A 14,120-nucleotide genomic window follows, 5' to 3' on the forward strand; every position below is an offset into this window, starting at 1 on the left:
TTCGTCAGTATGCACAAATTTATTTATTAATAATAGAATAGAATATAAAAAGGTCAAATAAAATATAGGCTGACATGTAAAGAAAAAATACCAGTATTGTTTTATTTTTGGCTTTCTCGGTTTACTTTTAATTAAAAAAATTGAGTGGGGTAATTTGTATTTTAGGCTTTAAAAAAAAAACAAATGAAAAAACAGCTAACACTCGACTGCTGAAAACAGAGGTACCTCATTACATAAGTATCATTTTACTCTTTCTCCTTGCAACCCAGTCAGTCCAAAAAAACCTGTTAATGGGTTAAAAGTGAAAATTTTGTGGAAAAAACAAGTCAAATAAAATATAAAATAAAATTCTGAGACCAGATGCTCACCACGTGTAGTCAAAGCGCTCCATCACCTTTGCGTGCTCTTCGGCATCCTTCTGGCTCTTCTTGCGCATGTAAATGATCGGGCAATCGCGGTTAGTGCACACAACCTCGCGGTTGATCGAGCCCTGGCACCGCTGGCACTCCGTCCATAACCGCGCATAGCGAACCTCGAGCTCCCGCATAACATCCATGTTGCGCATGTAAATCTCGGGAAGCTTGGACTCGCAGTGCTTGCACACGGCCCTGTGCTGGTACTCTCCCTTCAGCGGTGTCTTGCACGACAGGCATGTAGTGGTTTTAAGCATAAACCGCGCCATTGCTCCCGAGGTGGGCGCAGCCACATGGATCGTCCGGGTGTGCTGGCCCTTGAACAGCGTAGTGACCTTGCTCCCGAGAACAGGCTCGAAGATGCGCGTTAGTGGGTTGGTCAGCTGGTGCTCGACGTAGTGGTTAGTATCGATGGGGAGATTGTTGTCCAGAACGTAGATCGGATCCTCAGCCTTCTCGTAGGCCTTGGCGTTCTTTGTGCCCTTGATGATGACGTAGGGCACTCGGTCGCCGAGCTGCGGTGCGGATCCGGCGTCGCGCTTGCGCATGCGCTCTGCGAGCTCCACATGCGCCTGCTTGCCAGCGTAGTCGGTCTTGGACAGCTGCTTGGTAATGACCAGCATCGAGAGATCAATCTTGTTTTGCAAAAGGTCCGCGATGACGCTCTTCGCATACTCGACAGCACCGTCAACGTTGTGGTCGATCAACATCATCTTCAGGCATGTGTCGAGAACCAGCGGGACCAGCTGGCAGTTGTCGCGGCGCACGGTCTCCAGGCCCTTTGTGTCGAGCTTGTCGTACTTTTCGGGCTTAGTCCAGTACAGTCCGGCATACCGCTTCTTGTTGATCAGTAGGTAGGGAAAGTACACCTTTTCAAACTCGAGCTTGATCGGGTTGACAAACTTTGATGTGACATAGGCCGCTGCCTCTCGGCCGAGCCGCATGGTCTCCTCAAGCGTGCTGGCGCCGAATTTGACCATGACTGAATCGGTATCACCGTAAATGACGTCAGCGTCATGTTCGTAGCCGTTCGCGACAGTGTACTCCTTCTGGACCTCACTGACTGTCTCGTGAATCATGTCGCGTCCAAATGCAGTCACCGAGGCCGAGATCTGCAAACAAGGCAGGCGTCCGTTGAGGGCGCCAGTAAAGCCATACACCGAGTTAGCGCTGATCTTGAGGGCCAGCTGGCGACCATTGAGCACCTGGATCTTGAATGGGTCGGTCTCGTTCTTCATCTCGTTTTTGGCCTGCTTGCGCGCCGACAACAATTCTTTGAGAATATGAGGCAACAGGCCGACACGCTTGGTGGACTTGACAAAGCAGTCGTTCGTGGGCGTCATGACATAGTCGACATCTTTAACGAGCCCCAGCCGCTCGATCGTCTGGCGGTTGAGCAGAGTCGTGTAGCAGAGATTGTGGGCCATCATGATCGACGGATACAGCGAGGCAAAATCGAGAGTAGCAATGGGGGTGTCATAATAGCCGCGCTTGGGCTCAATGACAGTCGCTCCCTCGTACTGGTCGCTGCTGCCCTGGGACTCGATGACTGGAACTACCAGATCTTGGCGCGACGAGTGGCGGAACAGCTGACTGACAACCTTGATCTGCTGGCCGCGCGTAATCAGATAGTTAAAGGGAACGCCCGTCACACGCGCCATCTCCATCGAGTTGACCAGGAACATGAGCTTGTCCACCAGGCGCTGCGGCAAAAACGCATCCTTCAAACAGTAGACAGCCAGCCGCCTGCGCGTCTCGGGGCTCTCGTTCTGAAGGTCAGTAATGATCGAGTACGGCACGTCCTCCTTCTGCTCTCCCAGGAACTTGGCCGACACCGCGTTCAGCGAAAATGAACGCAGCTTGTACTCGCGACGCATGGCCGCTAGCACATCAAACTGGACGCGGCCCTCCAAGTTGATAGACTTTGAGTCGCGCGACCCAAACGCCTTGCTCGAAAAGTGTGATGAGCCGACTTTGGTCGACACGTCCCGCATCCGCCCGAGGAACGGGAAACTGTTAGCCTTGAGCGCCTCTGCACGGTCAAGGAGGTACGGCAGATCAAAGTCGGTCGTGTTATAGCCAATCACAATGTCTGGATCGCAGGTCTGCACGAACTGTGCCCATTGCACAAGCATATCGGCCTCGTTCTGGAAGCTCATGATGTGGACGCCCGGGATCGGCGCGCATGTATCTAGTGTGAGCACATTACGGATGAATGGATGCTTCTGGCCCTGGAGAGTGACCACGCTGGCGATCTGGATGACCGGGTCGAGCTTGGCTTCGGGGAAGATCCCCGCCCGCCCGGCGCACTCGATATCCACGCTGAGGATGCGCAGCGGCGCTGTCTTTGACCATTCGCCGACAGGCTCATGAGATATAAGGTCCTTATAGTGGATGTCAACTTCGTACTGGCAAAATGTCGTGTTGTGTGAGCGAACAGAGTATTTGCCAGCAGGCAGTTCAACCCAGCTGGCGCCCACAATGTCGGTGTCGACCATGAAGCGGATGGTATATTCGAGATTGCTCTCGTACGGCATGCCAGCGTACTGCCCAACGCCATGCACGTTGAATCCACGCTTGACAACCTGGCTCATCGGCCTGACCAGCTTGGGGTTGCGCACAATTATTTTGAAAAAGGGCGCCTTGACGTTATCGTGAAACCCAAAAAGCGGCTCCTTCATACACATCTCAATGTTCACAATGGCGCCCAGGCCATTTGAATTGCCGCCGCCACCCGGGCCATTCTGCTGCGCCAAGCGGTTGAGCTCGGCAATCACCTCAGGTATGTTCTCCTCCTTGAAGCCATTGGGCGCTGGACAGTAGAAGTACGGATAGAACCCCTGCACAAAGCAGACCACAGAGTGGCCTTCGTCGGTGACTCCAAACAAGCGCGCAACAACAGCATTCTGGCTGGGTACAAACTCCTCGTCAATCTCCATCTGCTGAAACATGAGCTTGGTTCTTTTTGTATCGAGCTTTGGGGCCTCCGGACGCGGCCATGTTGTTTTCGGGTCGGCAATATGCGTCTCTGTGCAGTGGAGCTTCTCGAGCACCTTCGAAAAGTCTTCGGGCAGCTGCATGTTGAGGATGTCGCCCATGACAATGTCGCCGGCTTGCATCTTTGCTCTGTTCAGCTTGGCGCGTTTGTTTTGCATGGCCTGCGTCGACGGTGCCTGCGAAGAGACGTTGAACTCGTTGCTTCGCTTCTGTGAGATCTGGCTGGTGCTGCCGCAGCCCGCGCCGTCGTTGTCTGCAGAGCTCATTGTGTCAAAAATGCTGAATTTATGCGTGAGCAAAAAAATAATAAATAGGAAAAATAAAGTGTTGAGAAAAAATTGGGAAAAGAGAAATGAAATGAGCTAAAATTAACCCCAATAAAATAATCTCGGCGTGTACCGTTTGAATAAAGATGAGATGGCCCAATAGTAAAAATGCGAGTACAAAAAAGCGTTGCGTTTTCGCGTTCTGACGCAGCTCATTCGTGCCTCCTTTTTCTTTGCTGCTTTGATCAAATCTGTTGCTAAAAATTACAGTCATGATCAAATCAGTAATGGTCAGGCAGCGTTCTGATTTGCATATACGCTTTTATTGGATTCTATGTCCATCGTAGGTATTTATATTGCCATCTTGTTCTTCCGAATAGAATCCTCCTCTTTTCTTAAAACCAATTTTATAGGGAAATAAATAAATAAAATTTAATACTGCTGCTGTTTTCTAATATTGTTATTGTATTGCAAAATTACTTGTTAAATGAAATAAAATTACTTGCCGTGCACAGCCCCTGCCACGGCCACTTCACCACCACATCCGCCAGCACCACCATCTGTCATTGCCGGTTATCGTCACAACAGCAATAATATCAGAAACAGAAACAGCAGTAATGGTGTTTGTGCACACACTGTACGAGAAGCAGAACCACCAATTTTTTTAATGCTACTTGCCACTCCTGGGCATTACCATGAGCGAGCAGTTTTTGCAGGCCATCATCTGCCACCTCGCCGACTGCACATGTGATAAAGACTACCTGGCTGACGTTGTAAGGGATATAAATGAATGCTGCCAAGTGGGCAGTAATTGGCAAATATTTTTTTAACTGATATGTAAATAAATAAAAGGGCATAGGCCTATTTTCCGTTATTAGAATATCTTGGCGCTAGAGCGCAAAGAGCTACCTTTTTTATCCGCAGCCTTATGCTTTGCTTTTGTGGCGTTATACATTTGGAAAGGGTGTGGAAGCTGTGCAAAAATAATAACTTTGGATTTTTTTGTAACCTGGGGTTTTTTTAACAATTTTATGAAGCTTAAATTTTACAAAGTGCACCCAGATGCTTTTACACGAAATGATTATTTGTAACTCAAAAAGCTTGGTTTTACGTGAAAGGTGTGCGAAGACATTAATGCTGACTTTATAAATAACAAATTATCTATTTTTAATTTTGTTGTGATTTGAGCGGAGCACTAGTCACCTAGTGTTAAAAGTATGTTTGGGTTTTGTTATAGTTTTTATTATCAAGGGAATCAAAGTAGAACTAGGGCCGGTCTCGTCTTATATATGTATCTCGTTGCCTTTGTTGTGCACTTTGCAGTTGTGCACTCCATTGGCGAGAACTGGTTCTTCTGCGAGCAGACCGGTATCTTGGCATATCAATGTTGTGATCTTCGCATGTGGCACCCATGCATACACATTATCAAATGGGGGCATATCAGGATGCAATATTATGCCCCTGATTTAATCCTACATGGTACCACCTATGGCCTGTCAATTTGCATGCAGGTGGAGGCTTGTTTCACGATTCTCGACCTCGATATCCACTTCCATATCATCAGTCTGCTCAACATTGTTAAAGAAATAAAGGCAAAAAGCCAAGTAGTTATTTTTTTAAAAATAACATGTAAAACTAAAATATCTACAGAAGAATTTGATTTACAAATGAAATGCAAATATATATAAGAATATAGTAGCATTACATATTATTAGAAGCAGTTTTATATTTTACATTTTCCACACTATTTTCAAATCAACTCATTCAATTTTTTATGCCCATCAGTGTAGAGGCCTTACTCGGCCGCTGCAAAATACATTGACCCTATTTTCTGTCAGTTCTGCGTGAGCATGTTCTCACTGTCCATCGTGTTACAACAGCCACATACGAGCTCGCGCAGTATATCTTCTTACAAGAGCTGGATAATGAGGGCTATAGTATTGTTAACCATCTAAATCAAGGTTTTTAAGGAATGTTTCATCGCCCTTTGCATCGGAGATAAAAACAAACCATGCAGCAACAACCTGAAAATGCAAACAGCAAACTCGTCAATAAGCATAGGTACACGTTCGTCGAGACCAAGTTTGAGTGCCCACATCTGACTGGTGCAGCCAATGTTGCTAATTACGAGGGTACGACAATCCTTGCACCATATAAATCCCATGTGTCTCAGTGCTTTAACAAGCAGTTGAAACATATGGTCGACATAACACTTGACGTAAAGAAAGGAACGGTAATACAAGACACTTACGAAGAAGGGCAGTCATACCAAAAAATAAATACAACAGTGGATTAGCAAAGCAATCAGAATTCCAGTGGGCACAATGAAGAAATCTACTGTCTGCTAAGAACATCAAAGCCGGAAAGTAGATCGACACCAAGCAGATTTTCGACCCTATTCTCTGCGACAGAATGGACCATTTAATTGAGAGGATTTTTGGCACCTTCCCTGAGGACTACAGCTTCAGGGACAAGGGACTCCAGTATGACTTTGTGACCAAGAGAGTGAACCATTTTGGGGCTTTTGTTGAGATTTTCCGGGTTTTAAATCTCAACAAAGGTGTGAGGATGATTTCCCCTTTTCCGATGAGGATGTCCATTGTACCAGGGTTTACTGCAATCGACAAGACTATCCTTGCACGGTGCATTTTGTCTATCGCAAGGAGCCAACTCAGAGCACTGCACAAGGATAGTCTTTACCTGGATATTAGGATCCCTAAGATTCCGCCTATGAGGGAGCTTTTAGTCAAGTGCCAGAGGAAATTTGGTTTCTATTTTGTGATATATCTTGGCCGTTTTTGCTCGATTCTCAAAATGACAAAAAAACTGCACAGGTTCGGTGCATTATCTGTACTTATGGCATTGCAAGTATGTATTACTAGACTCACCCGCAAACATACAGAGGAAGAGGATCAAGGCCGAGAAGATTTCACAGTCTCAAAAGGTTCTGGCAATGCTGATAATAACAGCAACAGTAACGACAACAACGGTAACAGCAATGACGACTGCAACGGCAACAGCAAAACAGAAACAGCAATGGTGTACCCCGCAGTAATAATGCTTCTCCTCCCGAATACATTGATGATTTGTCAAAAATGACATTCATGATATTGTTGGTAAATTAATTCTTTGTGACACAGATCGACGGGATATGTTATATTGTCTGGGGTATAACAATTACAAAAAGGGTGAGAGAAATATTTTCTGCCACACCAAAAATTCTGAGGCTAATAAGCGTGATGAACGCGTGTTTCGTCGGACCCCTGAAACCAAATAAGGTATTCCAGCTTGACCCCGCAAAGCTCACTAAGGTGGAAACAAATGGTTGTATACGTCCTTGAGGATACCGAGCGCGCGCCCAACCACCCTGGCTCCAACACACTTGATTGCAAGTTGTATGCCGAATACTCTTTGAGCACCGTAAAGGGATATTTTCTTTTGGAAGAACATCATCACAACACGCTAGACCCTTGGCAAGAGTCGGAAACATGGCAGCAGCAGCTCAACTGACCCCTTGCACCGCAAGCTCCACTATCTTTCCTCTGTTAACAGAAAATGCGCCGATGTCAAACTTGCAAAATCCTTACGTGCAAAATTTGGACCAGATCCGGGCCCAATTATTGGTAATTGGACCCCAGGCATGACCCGTCACCATGTGTCAATTCGTGGCAAGAGGCTGCGGGAGTGCTAATAGCTCAGGGATTCACTGTTTATTGATCAACGAGTATTGCACCTCAACGTTTTGCCTGGCGTGCGAGAGCAGGATGGAGAAATTCCACAAAATTGATGATCCTCGTCTGAAGAATCCCAAGCACAAATACCACATCACAATGGCAGCAGCAGCATTTAATTTCGTCGCAGCAGCAGCTACCACCGTTTCTGTTGCAACCACAACTTCCCCGACGCCGCATCTATTATTGACAGTGTACAGCAGAGTCGCGACCAGTGGATACCTATTCGCCCACAATCTGTCGATATCATCTGGTAGATAGGAGAGGAAAAGGGCTGCCCTAAGGGCAAAGTTTCCCGCAAAATTAAGCAGCAGCTGCGGGATGAGCTGGCTGAGTGAAATTGGGAGCAGTACATCAATATCCAGCCTGCCGATAATCTCAAGCGCATTGTCAGGCTGAGCAGCTGGTCGCAAGGCAAAATTGAGCGCAAAATCAGACAGAGGGTACGCAATGAGTTGGCTGCGCAGCAGTAGCAGTAGCAGCAGCAGCAGCCAGCAGGTAGCCGCAACAGGCATAAATACGATTCCGGCGGTAGAAAAATCTCGCCAAATTGTATGCCACGGCTTGCTCCAGTGCACAATGAAAAAGTGCCTGCAAATCTTCAGGGCCGATGGAACCAAGATCAAGGATGGCGAAAAAGTGCCATCAAGCAGACGGAGGTAGAATTGTGACATGGCTGCAGTGTTAAACTTTCGCATCGGTCTTAATGCCCTGCTTAAAGGCAATCGTCCTCCCCGTTTCTTGCGCAAAAAGGCATCGTTAGGGTCGACTGAAGCCGAGTCTACAGCGACGCTCAAGCCAAAGCCCAAGACTAAGCGTGTGCGTAAGAATCCATCTTCCCCTGCTTCTTCTCTCCAAAAGAAGCAGCGAACTGGATAATATCATCAACCATAGTGGTCTATTGCCACTGGTTTCTAAATACTTTGGTTTGCAGGATATTTGTAGCCTCATTATTTTCTTAAAATGTGATCAAATCTGTTAAACTATATTGTTAAAAGTGAATTATTATTTTTTTTGGGGGGGGAGGTATGCTGTTGTCCCAGTGAGTTGGCCAAATTGCTTTCGTCTTTTGGCACTCTTCCTTCTCATTCAAACAACCAATTGCGCCCTTTCTAACAATATTACTTATAATCCTCTCTGTCTCACACACATAATGGCAGTCAAGCGGAAACTCGACAGCGACGACGAGTGCGAACTCGACGACGAACCATGTCCGATGCAGACCATAAAAACAAAAGCAGTTAACACTGGCAGACAGATTGACGTGGCCAGCAAAACGCAGATGCTACTGCTCTTTGGGCAGCAGCTTCAGTCAAAGCAAGCAAAGGCGAACAGACAGCAAGCGCAAGAGCAATTGACACAGCAGAGTGTCAACTGCTCGCAGTGCTCAAGGACTTACAGCAAAGCCGACATTAAAATGTGCATTCACTGTGCCAAATACCAGTGCGCCGGGTGCACGGAACAATGCTACTACTGCGGAAACCCGTTTTGCACAAAATGCTCCATATACGACTACTCAGAGTATGAGACGCGCTCAGTGTGCTTCGACTGCAGCAATTGAGCGCTCGATAGGGGCGAGCGTTTATTTTTTTACCATTTTCCGGCGTGTATTTTATCTCTTCGCCTCCGTCCATGACCATCTCCGTTTATCCATTTCATTTGCATTAAAGCTCACATTTAGAATACACTAGCATTTTTATATTTTCAAAAGCGACAGAGAAAAAAGATGAAAAAGCACAAAAGTTGCAGCCCTGCGCGCTCATCATGCGCGAAAAAAACATGGCGCTGGAGGTGCGTTTGACCGTCTTAGACGGCGATATCGGCCTGCTGTGTGGGGAGGATTCCAAAACGACGCTTCAGGGTAACGCGCTGCCGGGAGTACTTGTCGTCGGGCGAGAAGCGAGCGGGATGCGCAGACTTTGTGATCTCGCCGGTAGTGGTGGCCTTCTACAAGCGTACTTAAAACAAAACGTTATTTGGGTCAGCTGGTTAGTGTAGTGTTTATCACATATTGATTCATATTGCTTTCATGGCATAGTCAAGGCAGACAATATTGTGGCTTTTAGCTTAGCAGCTGTCCTTATATATTTTTTCACTGTTGTTGCTGAACTGCGCTCGCAACTGAGTAATATGTGTGCTGATGGGCAATGTTATTTACCTTCAGGGTGTAGGAGCGCTTGCCGCTGGCGTCCAAGGTGTACATAAGATGCATTTTGAGAAGAAGAATGTGTTAATTTAAAATGACAAAAAAGTAAAGAGTGCGAAAATGAACAACAAAAAACTTCAAAATTCGAGAAAAGCAGGGAAAATGGATCAATTGTTTTTTGCAGTGTCAAAGAGCCCAGCCAGCAGAAAAAAAAAAGAAAAAAGAGAAATTTGATCTCGCATTGAGTGGTGAACGCCTAAAAAAATTCATGATTAGTATATCTTAATCGATCAGCCGAGATTACCTTTAGTTACGCATATACGATAGCTTCGCTGTTTTTAAGACAGACAAACGGACGGAGGGCAAGCTGATAATAAGCTCGAAATATAACATTATAGCATTTAGCCGACACGTATGAAGACAAAACAAAGGTAGAAAATAAATATGTGGAGGTATTATGTTGTCTTTTTCAACCTTAATAGCATTATTATCTCACACCTTTCTTGTAAAAAAAGACATAAAATAACCATGCAAAAGTCTTTTCTTGACAACTTTTCGATCAAGAGCCCATGGATGAGCTCAAACATGTCGACCCAGCAGTCAAACAACGACTCACAGAACGACACATTGGTAAGCTAAGCAGGTTTCCCCATGTTACATAGTTTTTTATTACTACTGTTCGAAAACCGTGCTTATTTCACATTTAAAATACATTTCGTCTGGATATAACCATGTAGTTCGAGTCCCAGATGACAGGCTTCACAGATGCACCTATGCTGCCTCACTTAAGATCCAATGGTACGTGTGTATGCAAACTGTATTTTGTATGCTTTCTGCTGCAAATATTTTATTTTCGCATCGCTAAACTTGCCATGTTCATTTAGCATCGTCGCAGTCCGAGGAGAACAGACGCCTGCATCAGGATCACAAGACAATCAAGCGCGCCATCGACCGAATCAACCAAGAATCATCCTCTGCATTTGCCTCGCTGCACGAGAAAACGAGCAAGTTGAACCTCAGTGTCAGCGATGTGCACTCGGACCTGAAAAAGTTAGAGCGAGCTGTCATTTTCGAAAATGACTCCATGCGTCCGAGCACGGTGGACATGGAAATAAAGCTGGGAAATATCGGTAAGTTGGCTTGTTTTTGTCAATTGGTCAGAATCTGAATCAATGTACATACACGTATGCAAACGAGATTGACATTGCTGCTTCCGTGTGTAGCCCGAGGACTGGAGACAAAGCTGCTTTCCGGGTTATCCCAACAGATTTCGAGCGCAATTGACGGCAAGCTAAAGAACTTGTTTGCTAGCCTAGAAAATAAGCTGTTGAAACAAAATTCAAGCAACCGCCGAGAGCAAGAAAACATATGCAGCGTCCGGACATCTGTCGAAGAGCTCAAATCTATAATTGAAGGGGTTCAAAGAGATATCAGCGAGCTCTGCGAGACCGTTGAGGCTGTCAAACAAAATACTCAGGTAAGATTTTTGTTGGTACATCATATCTTTTTTGCATGCGAGTGTCCGAAAAGCAAAAAAAATTTACATGAGTGAACCGCCATATACCCCCCACACGATTATCTATTTTGTGTAGAGGCCTCCTCTGCCATTGACCTTTCAGGACACCGAGTCAAGAGGTCGCGACAGCATTGCAATGGATATCAACCAACTGGTTCCTATGGATCTCGGGAACCAGCTTCAACTGCCGCTGCCTCTTTTGAAGGAAACATGCTTCAGCGCATGAATATTCCTGAAATGACATCAGTCGATAAGAATGAAAGTATCCCAAGCAACTTGTGCGTCACCATCTGGAGTAGTGTCAACGAGATGCGTACGTCTTGCGGAAATGCGTTTTTCATTGCCGATGCAATGAGGAGCGTTGACAGACAGTGGTCGTACGCGCTAGTCGACGGCTGGCCCACCGCGTCAGAGAACGTAGCGAGTGAGACGTCATCGTCTGCATCCAAGCGCAAAAAGATTTAGAGATAGCTCACGGTCCAATCGCAATGGATAATGTTTTCAAAATCCACCTGACCTTTAGCATCCACGAAATCCTCTTCGCAACAAAATCGACCAGTCTTTTCCTTTTTTACCTTTATTAACTTTTATCTCATTCATTTTTCTTTAGTTGCAGCAAAAAAAATTTAGTTTTCGAAATGCACGTTTTGTCCTCAATCTCATGCACGCGTCTGCTGTCCCCTTGCCGCCAGGCTACTCGGCGTAGTTTCAGCACAGCTTTGCGTTTGCGGCAGAACGACGAGAGTGGCGGCACAAAGGCGCCCTTTGCACACGCACCAGGCCCTATGCCGCTAGGTGACTCCAAGGAGCAGAAGCGCATTGCGGATCTTATCAACAAGATTACCAAGGAGAACACACCGCCGCCTGGCCTAAGCCCAGAGGAACTGGAAAAGTTTTACGAGCCAGTCAAGAATGGCGACGATCCGCTCAAGCCATTCCCAACAACACAAACCCAACAACCGGCGAAGTCAATGGGCCGCGCGGACCCGAACCAACGCGTTTTGGTGACTGGGAGCGCAAAGGACGTGTGTCAGACTTTTGAGCTCGGTTGAGAAAAAAGGAATGTATTTACAAATATAATGCAACTAAAAGATATAGCTGCAGTCGAGACGGGCCCAGTCATGATTCACTCTCTTGGTAGAGGCACTTGTTTACCAATGAGATAGGGAGGTCGCTGACTGGCGGAATGCCTCCAATTTCAGAACTATAGAACTCACCCGCCTTTGACATGTCCTTGGGCATATTGGAGTACGAATCGGTGATGTTGTCTATCGAATTAAGCAGCGGCGTGTTGTACATGTTGGCGGCCATATTGAAGAGATACACGAATGCCACAGCAGTCATCCACCACGCAGGCAGAGCCAGCGCCCAGTAGCGATCTGGGTAGTAAGTGATGCCGATGGCTTCTAAAACATTGTCTGGCAGATACGCCCACATCAAGTACACAAAGAATGCCGCCAGAGACACCAGATAAACAACAAAACCGTAGTACTCAAATGTCGGCGTCTTTGCTACCATCGCATTGTCGTTTGCCGATGACATGGAGCTTGGCCGAGACTCCAGAATGCCGACCGACTCTTGGTCCTGCCGAGCCGACGCCATAGTTGCAAATTCGGGGCTGAGTTGTTGTTACTGTTGGTTTCAGAGCCAGATATGTGGTATGCTTCTGGCAGGGGATAGCTGCTGTTGCTGTTGCTAAATGTGTTTTGGTCGAGCAGAGTCCGTCCGCGGAGCATACCGCTGTGGCTGTAGGTATGGCTGTAGCTGTGGCCAGTGATATTCTTGCTGGCAGCTGCAGTGCCTCCTTCGTGCGCGCTGGCGTCGTCGTCCCCCTTTGCGCCTTGCCACTACTGCCTCCCCGGTCAGTGTTTGCGCCTTTGCGCAGCATCAAGCTCTGGTAGTGTCGAAGCGGCGTGTACATGCTATCCTCATATAACCGCAAGAAGAACAGGGCGAAAACCAATTAGAAAAAAGGTCAAGTGGAATTACAAGAAAAAAAAAGAAGAAAGGTAGAGAAATTAATCTTGAAGAAAAATGAAAAAAGTTGATACATCACCATTTTTCGCGCCAGCCAGAAAAAAAACCCCACCCAATGGGGCGTTCAGACGTGTAAATCGTTGCTACTTTCATGCTGTTACTTTCAGTAGCGACAGTAATTTTACCACTTTGTCGGGCGCTTGAGAGCAAAAATTCACTTTTGGACTTATTTTTCATTTGACATATTTGTTCAACCCATTTTTCTACATTTCAAATTAAAGAGCAGCCCGCATTTTTACACACATACACACTATGGAATTCATGGCGCAGGCGAATAAGAAGTTTGGCGTTCGGTCGGTAAGTGGTCTTGGGATACAGAAGGGGTGCACATTCCATTTTAACGCAGGAAGCAGTCAACTTCAACCAGTTCAATTCGCACACCCTTGCTAAATGCGCAAATCTCATCTTGCTTGTCTCTTTTCCGCTCCCTTTTTTTGGCTCTGTGTAGCTTTTGGTCCAAGGACTGACGTTTCTCAGCGTGCTGACTTCGGCGTTTATGATATGGAAGGGTCTGTCCTTGTTCACTAACAGCGAAAGCCCTGTTGTGGTAGTGCTTTCGGGTAGCATGGAGCCAGCGTACTATCGCGGAGACATTCTCTTTTTGCACAACGGATACAGCCCTATTGAAATCGGCGAAGTCGTGGTGTACAAGGTGAAAGAAAAGTCCATTCCCATTGTGCATCGGGTGCTGAAGGTGCACAACGATAACACGTCTGGGAAGCAGTTCCTTTTGACCAAGGGCGACAACAACAATGAGGCTGACGACCGTGGTATTTATAACCCTGGGCAAAAGTGGATTAGTCGCGATGACATTATTGGCTGCGTAAGGGGATTCGTACCCTATGCCGGCATGGGAACTATTTGGATGAACGACTACCCTCAGCTCAAGATGATTCTTTTGGCCACGCTCTGTGTACTCTCTTTGTTCACCAACGAGTGAAAGGTGGACAAAGCGTGCCTTTTTGGTGGTGGAGGTGAAGGAGGATGAGGCCGTTCTCACATAGTCCGTTATTA

The 14,120-nt window shown here is 46.5% G+C and overlaps 8 protein-coding genes across 8 annotated transcripts; 5 read left to right on the forward strand and 3 right to left on the reverse strand.

The window, feature by feature from the left end:
- Positions 1-364: 364 nt before the first annotated feature.
- BX661DRAFT_141999 (delta DNA polymerase) lies at positions 365-3,493 on the reverse strand (the record flags this gene model as incomplete). Its single annotated transcript, XM_051532916.1, has 1 exon — positions 365-3,493. One exon carries the CDS (start codon positions 3,491-3,493, stop codon positions 365-367), a length of 3,129 nt encoding a protein of 1,042 aa, XP_051392748.1.
- Positions 3,494-6,088: 2,595 nt separating this feature from the next.
- BX661DRAFT_170107 (uncharacterized protein) lies at positions 6,089-7,367 on the forward strand (the record flags this gene model as incomplete). The annotated part of the gene is made up of 3 exons (XM_051533588.1): positions 6,089-6,236; positions 6,579-6,727; positions 7,143-7,367. 3 exons carry the CDS (start codon positions 6,089-6,091, stop codon positions 7,365-7,367), a joined length of 522 nt encoding a protein of 173 aa, XP_051392749.1.
- A 1,020-nt stretch (positions 7,368-8,387) lies between these two features.
- Positions 8,388-9,083, forward strand: BX661DRAFT_180301 (uncharacterized protein). The gene has a single exon (XM_051535432.1). The coding sequence runs from the start codon at positions 8,561-8,563 to the stop codon at positions 8,966-8,968; it is 408 nt and encodes a 135-aa protein (XP_051392750.1). The 5' UTR covers positions 8,388-8,560; the 3' UTR covers positions 8,969-9,083.
- BX661DRAFT_180303 (nucleolar RNA-binding protein) lies at positions 9,084-9,745 on the reverse strand. Its single transcript, XM_051535433.1, has 2 exons — positions 9,566-9,745; positions 9,084-9,354 (listed from the first exon to the last, which is right to left on the reverse strand). Exons 1-2 carry the CDS (start codon positions 9,617-9,619, stop codon positions 9,214-9,216), a joined length of 195 nt encoding a protein of 64 aa, XP_051392751.1. The 5' UTR covers positions 9,620-9,745; the 3' UTR covers positions 9,084-9,213.
- Positions 9,746-10,138: 393 nt separating this feature from the next.
- BX661DRAFT_170108 (uncharacterized protein) lies at positions 10,139-11,534 on the forward strand (the record flags this gene model as incomplete). Its single annotated transcript, XM_051533589.1, has 5 exons — positions 10,139-10,183; positions 10,291-10,351; positions 10,438-10,683; positions 10,777-11,030; positions 11,148-11,534. The coding sequence occupies 5 exons, from the start codon at positions 10,139-10,141 to the stop codon at positions 11,532-11,534; spliced, it is 993 nt and encodes a 330-aa protein (XP_051392752.1).
- Positions 11,535-11,836: 302 nt separating this feature from the next.
- On the forward strand, positions 11,837-12,111 carry BX661DRAFT_128713 (uncharacterized protein; the record flags this gene model as incomplete). The annotated part of the gene is given in 2 exon segments (XM_051532515.1): positions 11,837-11,961; positions 11,976-12,111. Coding segments are annotated over 2 exon segments (261 nt in total), but the record flags the coding sequence as incomplete, so codon positions are not given.
- Positions 12,112-12,188: 77 nt separating this feature from the next.
- BX661DRAFT_142034 (phosphatidylinositol N-acetylglucosaminyltransferase subunit P-like protein) lies at positions 12,189-12,587 on the reverse strand (the record flags this gene model as incomplete). Its single annotated transcript, XM_051532917.1, has 1 exon — positions 12,189-12,587. One exon carries the CDS (start codon positions 12,585-12,587, stop codon positions 12,189-12,191), a length of 399 nt encoding a protein of 132 aa, XP_051392754.1.
- A 771-nt stretch (positions 12,588-13,358) lies between these two features.
- Positions 13,359-14,046, forward strand: BX661DRAFT_197468 (MGC131207 protein-like protein; the record flags this gene model as incomplete). Its single annotated transcript, XM_051538132.1, has 2 exons — positions 13,359-13,403; positions 13,555-14,046. The coding sequence occupies 2 exons, from the start codon at positions 13,359-13,361 to the stop codon at positions 14,044-14,046; spliced, it is 537 nt and encodes a 178-aa protein (XP_051392755.1).
- Positions 14,047-14,120: the final 74 nt, after the last annotated feature.

The sequence above is a fragment of the Kickxella alabastrina genome (assembly GCF_025024165.1).
Source record: "Kickxella alabastrina strain RSA 675 chromosome Unknown BX661scaffold_7, whole genome shotgun sequence".
NCBI lineage: Eukaryota > Fungi > Kickxellomycota > Kickxellomycetes > Kickxellales > Kickxellaceae > Kickxella > Kickxella alabastrina.

Bases quoted from the DNA above. Each gene is read 5' to 3' on its own strand.
- BX661DRAFT_180301 (XM_051535432.1), top strand. From the start codon at position 8,561: ATGGCAGTCAAGCGGAAACTCGACAGCGACGACGAGTGCGAACTCGAC.
- BX661DRAFT_180303 (XM_051535433.1), bottom strand. From the start codon at position 9,619: ATGCATCTTATGTACACCTTGGACGCCAGCGGCAAGCGCTCCTACACC. The intron at 9,355-9,565 runs GTAAATAACATT...GTACGCTTGTAG, and splicing joins AGCGCTCCTACACCCTGAAG to AAGGCCACCACTACCGGCGA.